This window comes from Chaetura pelagica, unplaced genomic scaffold, assembly GCF_000747805.2.
Source record: "Chaetura pelagica isolate M959 unplaced genomic scaffold, ChaPel_1.0 scaffold1102, whole genome shotgun sequence".
Taxonomy (NCBI): Eukaryota; Metazoa; Chordata; class Aves; order Apodiformes; family Apodidae; genus Chaetura; species Chaetura pelagica.
In genome coordinates, this window is record NW_009952280.1 from 12,488 (window position 1) to 22,072 (window position 9,585).

Below are 9,585 nucleotides of genomic sequence, written 5' to 3' on the forward strand. Positions count from 1 at the left end.
TATTATATATTTACATTTATATTATATAGTTCAATATATTCAATATTATTATATTAATAATTGTAGATTTCTAACTGTAATATATCTATATGATATCTAGCTTATTAATAGTTAAAAATATTTAATATTAAAGATATTTAATAATTTTATGTATTAAGTATTTATTTGATATCTAGTTTATGTAATAGTTAAATACATTTAATATTAAAGATATTTAATAATTGTATATATTAATTATTTAAGATATCTGATATCTAGTTTATTTAATAGTTTAATATATTTAATGTTAAATATACTTAATAATTTTATATATTAAGTATTTAAGATATATGTTTGAAATCTTGTATATTTAATAAATGGAAGATCTTCCTGGTTTCTCTTGTTTGGTACCAGGACAACACCCCAAAAAAACCACCAACCAGTGAGGGGGACACTGAGATCACCAGCAGGTTAGTGAGGTCACCAGGACATGGGTGAGGTCACCAGCAGGTTAGTGAGGACATGGGTGAGGTCACCAGCAGGTTAGTGAGGTCACCAGGACATGGGTGAGGTCACCAGCAGGTTAGTGAGGACATGGGTGAGGTCACCAGCAGGTTAGTGAGGTCACCAGCTCCTCAGACACTTTGGAAAAGCTGGTTGAAAACCAGATTTGAATATATGAATAAAAATTGAAACATATAAATTTCTAATATATTCATATATTTAAATATAAACTATTGATTTAGTAGTTAATTATGGCAATAGTTAATTTAAATAATATTGAATATATTTACTAGTTAATAGTGGTAATAGTTTTAATTTAATTTTTTAATTTATTTAATAGCCCAATCTACTAAATATTTAATATATTTCATGTAGTCAATGCTTAATACATTTAATAATTATATTTAATAGAGTTAATAGTTGGATATATTTAACTGTCTTTCCTCTTGAATGTATTTAATATCTTTACCATTTTGATAGATTAAAATATAGGCAAGTGCTAATTAGTTAAATTGTTTTTTGTTTATATATATTTTTATATATAAATATATGTTTATATTTATATATATCTATAGATATATTATATATTTATATAGTTTAGCCATATATTATAAGCATATTATAAATAAATAGTAGAAATATTATCAATAATATACACATTATAAATAATGTTACTATTATAAATATCACTATATAAGTATATGAATATATTTATACAAGTATATTTGTAAATATATTCATCTATATTTATAAACATCAAATGAACAAATAGAAATTAAAATATTAAATAAATATAAAATAAATGTAGATCAACTTATATATTAATATATTAATATGTATAATATAAATATTTATATTGTTTAAAGATAAATATATTCATATATTATGTTTTAATATGTTTAATACATATTAAATATCTTTAATATAAGTATATTAATAGATACTTCTGTATGTTGATATATTTAAATATGTTCTTATTTACACCTATTTTTCTATATTATATTTAAATATAATATATATTTATACATTTCAATATATATTATATTTGAAATATAAACATATTTCTATTGTTAAATCTTTTTAACCACATTTTCATGCCAAATAACCACACATCCTTTATATTTCTCTACACACAAACACACACTTGGATATCATTGTTTATCCGCTCGCGCAGCCCGAAAATGAACCCAATTTCCAAACAAATGCACCAAATCCTTGTCAATTTTTTTTTTCCCAAAACTGAGACAACTTTAATGGAAGAGAAACATTTTCCCAGAGTTGTTGGTTGTTTTCTGGGAGGAGCCTCAGCCAGTTCTGCCTCCTGCTCGAGCCCCAACGCGCCCGCGGCGAAACCGGGGTTGGAGATCGACGTGGGGGTTTTTTTTCCTAACAAATCCCTGGAAAAGCTGGGGGTGGGGGTGGGGGGTGAGCAGAGGAAGCTGGAGGATCCTGAGAGAACCATTTTGCTGCTGGTTGGTTAAAAAAAAACAAACAACAACAACGACAAAGCAAAAACCTGGTAGAATTTGAGCTCCTCGAGGTGGAGGCTAAAAAAGAAGCGGTTAAAAAAACGGTGTAAAACACCCACTTATATTTAATATCTGGAACCAAAATAGTTAAGAATGCAAGAAGTGTTTACAGATTAAAAAAATAGCCTTTTTTTTTTTTCTTTGTGTTTTTTTTTTTGTGTGTGTTTTTTTTGTTTTGTTTAAACCATCTGATCTTAAAAATAGACAAAGAGTCGTGAAGCGCGAAACTGAAGCGCTCGTGTCCGGCCAGGGCCTCTTCCTGCTCCAGGGTCCTTAAGATCCCACCTCAGTTGTTAAGAAGGTCGTGTTGGTTGGAGTCACTTTGTCACCATCCAAGTCCACGACAGTTTTGCCTCTGCTGGAAGAGCCTGGACATTCCTGGTGCAGCCCCACAGAGAGCTTGGAGGTGGATCTGGCCATGGAGCCGCTCTGGCTGCCGTTGGTCTGCGAGCAGACGTTGCTGACTTTGGTGGCCTTGTTCTTGTGGTGGTTGTTGTAGACCTTGTACTTCATGAGGAGGATGAAGATGAAGACGAGGACCGAGGCCACGATGATGCCCCCGATGATGATGATCATGGTGCCCCCGAGGAACTGGGCGTGGAGGGAGCGGCAGTGCTTGTGCTCCTGCCGGGTGGTGAAGCGCGCGCAGCCGATCGCCCGCGTGGCCGGCAGGGAGGTCGCCCCGTCGTCGTACACGGCCAGGACGCACAGGTCGTACTCACGTCCTGCAACCAGATCAGTCAAGAAGAAGGATTTACTACCAGCTGGGATCATCCTGGAAAAGAAAATGGGCAAAACAGACTCAACTTGGGGAAAAAGCCTGAAGGAGAGTTTTTGCGGCGGCCGGAGCCGCCGGGGACGCTGGGAGAGCAGCAGGTCTGGAACCAGAACAGGGGGGAGTTTAGATTGAATGTGTCTGAAATCAGAGCAAGGTTGGGTTTAGATGGGACATCAGGAAGTTCTTCACTATCAGGGTTGTGAGACGCTGGCCCAGAGAGGTGGTGGAGGCCCCATCCCTGAAGACATTCAAGGTCAGGCTGGATGGGGCTCTGAGGAACCTGCTCTAGTTGAAGAGCTGAGAGAGCTGGGCTGGTTCAGCCTGGAGAAGAGAAGGCTGTGAGGAGACCTTAGAGCACCTTCCAGTGCCTGAAGTAACATCATGTACCTCCAGTAGGTACTTCTAGCCCCTGGAGGGGCTCCAGGAAAGCTGGAGAGTGACTTGGGAGAAGGGGATGGAGTGATGGGATGAGGAGAAATGGATTAAAACTGGAAGAGCAAGACTGAGGCTGGACTTGAAGAAGCTGTTCTGTTTTTTGAGGGTGGTGAGACCCCAGGTTGCCCAGGGAAGCTGTGGAGGCCCCATCCCTGGTTCCAGGCCAGGCTGGTTGGGCCTTGGAGCAACCTGGGCTGGTGTCCCTTGACAGGGGGGTTGGACTGGATGGTCTTTAAGGTCCCTTCCAAACCAACCAATCCCAGGATGGTGCCCATATTTTCTCCCCACGAAGCTCCCACCCTCCCCCTCCAAGGGCAAGAAGGAGCCCCCTAAACGTTACAACTCGGGACAACATGGTTGGCACCTTCAACCACAACAACCCTGGGTAGGTCCTTAAAGATGATCTAGATCCAACCCCCCTGTACGGGCAGGGACACCCCCTGCCCATGTTCCTGCCCATGGTGGGGGTTAGATCATCTCTGAGGTCCCTCCAACCCAAACCATTCCATGAGTTGTCCTTATTCAATGCCCATAGAGATGATTTGCCCAGGTGGCCTTGACTCAAAATCTCCTCTTTTTGGTGACTATCACATTATTTGGGGGGGGCCACACGTCACATCCCACCCTAATTAGTCAAATTTCATCAGCCAAATCAACATCTGAATAATCCTGACAATCATTCCTGGCAGGGAGTTGGTTGGTTGAGCACCCAGACCTGCTGAATGAGGCAAATAATGGGGACATTCAGCTGGAAAACCAGTAATTTGCATAATTTTTGCAATTATCCCTCCCTCTCCAGATGTGCTTGCTCCTAAAAACCAGAAAAACACTGTTTTTAGTGGGGTTTCCTTTCCATTCCTGTCACTCAGATGCTTTTCTGCACCATGTCTTCATCCCCTGAGGTTCTCCACCTCATCCCTTCTGTTTTTTCAGCTCTCCCAGCCTGTCTGCAGAGCTGCTCCATCTCCGTGGCCTCCTCTGGACTCTCTGCAGGAGCTTCGTGTCCTTCTGGTGTTGGGGGCTCCAGAACTGGCCCCATTTCTCCAGGTGTCACCAAAGGGGAACAATCCCCTTCCTGGCCCTGCTGGTTACACAGCCCAGGACACAGTTTCTGGGCTCCAGGGCACATTGTTGGCCCACGCTGAGGTTCTCCTCACCCAACAGCCCCAAATCCTTCCCCTCAGGTCTCTTTTCCACCCAAGTCCTTCCCAGGGCTCTTCTCCATCCATTCTTCACCCAACCTTGGGATTGCCCTGGCCCAGGACCTTGACCTGGTTGAACTTCATGAGGTTGACATGGTCCCACCACCTCTCCACCCTGTCCAGGTCCCTCTGGATGTCCCCCCTGCTTGGTGTCCCCACCAGTCAACTTGCTGAGGGTGCATCAATCCCACTGTCCATGTCACCAACAAAGATGGTCCCTGGGAAACCACTATTCCTTACTGGTCCCATCTGGACATGGACCCGTTGACCACAACTCTTGGACTTCCACCACCCAACCTCCTTCCCCAGTGAGTGGTCAAAATTGGATTGGATTTCTACCACCTTTTCTGGGGCAAAAAATAAATAAAAACACTATTTCCAGCCCCACAAAGCCTGGATGAGGTGGGAGAAGAGGAGAAGGACTTGGGTGAGGAGCCCTGGTGATAGGTCAGGAAATTAAATGGCCAGAAAAATTGAAAACAGATTAAAATCCTTCTGGAAAAAACCTCCATTTGTAGCTTCAGAACAATCTGATGGAGGCCCCAGCCAATGAGCAGCCAGATCTCCCAACATCAAAGTCAACGTTCTCCTCAGCAATTCATTAATTTAATCTTTGATAATTGGTGATCATCTGACTCTAATTAGCTGCAGCTCCACAGCAGAAATTTGATGAGGCTTTAATGGCTTTTCTAGCAGTAATTGGGAGACTCAGTCTTGCCCAGAAGGGCTGGTAAAAAAATCTGTCCATGTTTTCCTCCCCCCCCCAAAAAAAGCCTTGGGAATGGAGAAGGTGGAGTCTTGGCAACCAAGTGTGGTTGTTGAAAGGGCAGAACTGTCACTCTTGGGGACAAGGTGACACGTTGCCAGCTTGGGAGCGTGATGGTGACATCTGGTGTGTGAGGAGAAGTTGGAACCGGCCCCGCCACGTCTGGTGGGAAGGTCTAAAATGAGCTGGGAGGGGCTGGAGGGGATGGGGGAAGAGTTTGAGGCTCAAAAAGGGGAGGTGGAGGTTGGACGTGAGGAGGAAATTCTTCAGCGTGAGGGTGGTGAGAACCAGGTTGCCCAGAGAAGCTGTGGAGACCCCACCCCTGGCTCCAAGGGCAGGTTGGATGGGGCTTGCAGCAACCTGGGCTGGTGGGACCGTGCAAGGGGTGGGACTGAGTGGTCTCTGAAGGTTCTTCCAACTCCCTGTGACTCCCCAGATGGGGTTGGAGTCCCCAGGTCTGCTGGGAGGTGTCCTGGCTCATGGCAGGGGGTTGAGACTGGAACAGCTTTAGATCATGGGGTAGTTTGGGTTGGAAAGGACCTTGAAGACCATCTAGATGATCTTGGAGGTGGCTGCCCCATCCCTGGAGGGGTTCCAGGGCAGGTTGGATGGAGCCTGGAGCTGGGCTGGTGGGAGGTGTCCCTGCCCATGCAGGGGGTTGGGACTGGATGAGCTTTAACCACCTTTCCAACCCAAACCACTCCATAATTCCCAGATGATCCACAAATACGTCCCCAGCAGGAGATGAAAAAAAATAAATAGATCAAGGAGTTAAAGGACCAACTTAAATTCCCAAGGTGAAGCCAAGTTGCCATGGCAACCGCTCCTGACGATAGCGACAGGTTTCTGCTGCCTCCTGCACCCCCTCCCAGGCTCTCCCCTGCCAAAAATAAACCACACTCTGGGCAGGAGGAATTTCCCCTCCTCGGGACAAACATGGAGCTTGGGATGGGGCTCGGCCACACCAAGAGTCCCCAAACTGCCTCTAAGAAGCTATTTTGTAATGATCTTCAAGATCTTCCAACCTAAAGGGCCTTATGATTCCATTTGGTGACTCCTTCCTGTGGGAACTGAAAGGGAAAGGGGGGATTTTTAGCTCTGAGAACAAGGAATGGGGATGGAGAGTGAGGAAAAGGGGCTGGAGAGCAAGGAGAAGGGGCTGGAGATGCAGGAGAAGGGGCTGGAGAGCAAGGCGAAGGGGCTGGAGAGCAAGGAGAAGGGGCTGGAGATGCAGGAGAAGGGGCTGGAGAGCAAGGCGAAGGGGCTGGAGAGCAAGGAGAAGGGGCTGGAGATGCAGGAGAAGGGGCTGGAGAGCAAGGCGAAGGGGCTGGAGAGCAAGGAGAAGGGGCTGGAGATGCAGGAGAAGGGGCTGGAGAGCAAGGCGAAGGGGCTGGAGAGCAAGGAGAAGGGGCTGGAGATGCAGGAGAAGGGGCTGGAGAGCAAGGCGAAGGGGCTGGAGAGCAAGGAGAAGGGGCTGGAGATGCAGGAGAAGGGGCTGGAGAGCAAGGAGAAGGGGCTGGAGATGCAGAAGAAGGGGCTGAAGATGCAGGAGAAGGGGCTGGTGATGCAGGAGCACAAGGGGCTGGAGATGCAGGAGAAGGGGCTGGGGAGGGAGGAGGATTCTATGATTCTATAAAAATAAAATAACAAATTAAAAGCTAATATAAAATCTCAAGTAAAACCTAACATCAGGGTCCTTCCAACCCAAACCCTTCTCTGACCCTTCGAAAAGAAAAGACCGTCAAATAAACCCTAAAATGATAATCACAAAAAAACCCTAAAACAAATCAGAAAATGATCATTGAAGTGAAAAGAACACGGAAAAAGAAGAATAAAAAAAAAAAAAAAAAAAATTCGAATTCAAGGCAGAAGATCAGACCCAGGAGCTTCCCCTGCATGTCCAGGGCCTGTCCCTCCCCCCTGCTCACCGATAGACCAGGATGTCGTCGGCCGAGCTGTTGTACTGGAGCTGGAACCTGCGGATCCCGGGGAGCTGGGGCTGGGGGGGCCACTGGATGAGGGCTGAGGAGGCCGTCAGCTCGGCCACCACCACCCCCTGCTCCTCAGGGGCCTTGGTCTCGTTGGGGAAGCTGGATTTGGCCGAGATGAGGATGTCGGAGGCTCCGGGCTCCGCGTCCTTCTCGCAGTGGGTGCTGTTGGCCAGGTTGGGGAAGGGGTTGACCAGGAGCTCCACGGGAGCTGTGGATTCTCCTGCTGCGTTGGAGGCGATGCAGGTGAAGGTGCCTTTGTCTGTCAGGTAGGTCACCAGGATGTCCAAGGTGCCGTTCTCAAAGGAGACCGTCCTGGAGGTGTTGGAGACCAACTTCCCATCGGGGGAGATCCAGCGCACGTAGGGGTCGGGGTCACCCACAGCTTTGCACTTCAAGGAGATGCTTTGGCCTTCGGTCGCCGTCAGCTTGGGGGTCCTGTGGGTGATCATGGGGGGTTCACAGACAAACTCCTCCTCTTTGATGGACCAGAAGTACTTGCCCATCAGCTCGGGGGGAGAGGCGCAGGTTTCCAGGTCGTCCTCCCTGGTGAGACGCCTCAACCAGACCAGCTCACAGTTGCAGTGCAAGGGGTTCCCACCAAAGCTCAGCACCAGGGATGTCAGGGGAGATCCCTTGGACTTGGCGTACACGGGGATCCTGGAAAACAAGGGGTCAGGAGGGATCTTCTTCAGCTTGTTGGAGGTCATGTCCAGTCGGGCCAGTTTGTGGAGGTTGGAGAAGATCCCCTCTGGCACGAACTCGATCAGGTTGTGATCCAAACTGACCGTGTTGACGTTGGACAGTTTGGCAATTGTCTCCCAAGGGACGTTGACCAGATTGTTGTAGGACAGATCCAGGTCTTCGATGGTCTCAATGAAGTCATCCAAGGAGCCAGGGGAGATGTAGCTTAGTTGGTTGTTGCTGAGGATTAAGTGCCGGAGATTAATGAGACCTTTGAAATGATCCTCGTTGATGTAGGTCAACCTGTTGCTGTCCAAGTGCAAAGCGTGGAGGCCCTTGAGATCAAAGAAGGCATAAGGCATGATCTGACTGATGGTGTTTCTGGAGAGTGTCAAGTGGATGAGGTTGGTCATGTTGGCAAAGTCCTTCCTCCTCAGGGTGGTGATGAAGTTGTCCATCAACCTCAGCTCTGCTGTTCTCCTGTCAATGCTGGGGGGCACGAAGAGGAGCCCAGTCTTGGTGCAGAGGATGGTGAAGGATGGAGAGAGGTTCTGGCACATGCACCTCTTGGGGCACATCATGGCCTTCACAGCTGTGCTAATAACCAGTAGGGAGACAACCAGCTTTTCCATCGTCAGGAGAATGGCAGAACCTGAAGGGAACAGGGAGAAGAAATTGGGAAAAATTAAAAAAAAAAAATAAATTGAATCCATGTAAATTTATGTAAATGAGGTGTTAGAAGCAGGTTATGGTGAATTTTTCTTTCCAAACTGGAACCACATTCCGAGGTGATGAATTCCTGAAAATTAATTGAGCTGTGAATGTTGCCTTGGACCATGAAATGGTTTGGAAAGGATCTTGAAGATCTTCTAGTTTCAACACCCCCTGCATGGGCAGGGACACCTCCCAGCAGCCCAGGCTGCTCCAAGCCCCATCCAACCTGCCCTTCAACACCCCCAGGGATGGGGCAGCCCCAGCTTCCCTGGGCAACCTGGGCCAGGGTCTCACCACCCTCATGGTGAAGAATTTCCTCCTCATGTCCAACCTCAATCTCCCTCTTCCAGTTTTAATCCATCCCCCTCATCCCATCCCTCCCTGCCCTTGTCCCAAGTCCCTCCCCAGCTTCTCTGGAGCCTCTTCAGATCCTGGAAGATGCTCCAAGTTCTCCCTGGAACCTCCTCTTCTCCAGGCTGGACAATCATAGAATCAATCTTGAAATGGTTTGGGTTGGAGGGGCCTTCAAGATCATCTAGATCCCACCCCTCTGGCATGGGCAGGGTCACCCATGGGTTTGTCAGAGCCTCATCCAACCTGCCCTGGAAGTTGGATGGACAACCTTGAAGTTCATATCAAGGAGATTATTTCATGTAAAGGAAAGATATTAATGAGAAGGAAATAAATTCCTATGAAATAAATCCCACAACTGTTCTGGTTGGAAAAGACCTTGAAGATCATTGAGTCCAACCATTACCCAACTCTACCAAGTCCAGGCCTTCAACCATGTTCCTATAAAAGAAATAAATCCCTATAAAAGAAATAAATCCATATCAATTCAAGAAATTCATATAAAATAAATAATGTCTTTCCAGTATTTGTTTTTTCAAGATAATTTCTACTCTCACTCCAAGACCTTCTTGCCCCTCTTGGCTCCATCTTTCCTCTCCCACCTGATCCAAGTGATTAATTAATACACAATTATCCCCCCAAATCTTTGTAATTG

General features: G+C 46.5%; 1 protein-coding gene across 1 annotated transcript; it reads right to left on the reverse strand.

Moving 5' to 3' along the window:
* Nucleotides 1–2,285: 2,285 nt before the first annotated feature.
* Nucleotides 2,286–8,509, reverse strand: LOC104397786 (leucine-rich repeat and fibronectin type III domain-containing protein 1-like protein). The gene is made up of 2 exons (XM_010007796.1): nucleotides 7,122–8,509; nucleotides 2,286–2,787 (listed from the first exon to the last, which is right to left on the reverse strand). The coding sequence occupies exons 1-2, from the start codon at nucleotides 8,495–8,497 to the stop codon at nucleotides 2,286–2,288; spliced, it is 1,878 nt and encodes a 625-aa protein (XP_010006098.1). The 5' UTR covers nucleotides 8,498–8,509.
* Nucleotides 8,510–9,585: the final 1,076 nt, after the last annotated feature.

What these genes read in the sequence shown, in the direction of transcription:
- LOC104397786 (XM_010007796.1), bottom strand. Translation starts at nt 8,497, where the DNA reads ATGGAAAAGCTGGTTGTCTCCCTACTGGTTATTAGCACAGCTGTGAAG. An exon ending in GACGACATCCTGGTCTATCG is followed by an intron (nt 2,788 to 7,121) that starts GTGAGCAGGGGG and finishes TTTCTTTTCCAG; the next exon opens with GATGATCCCAGCTGGTAGTA.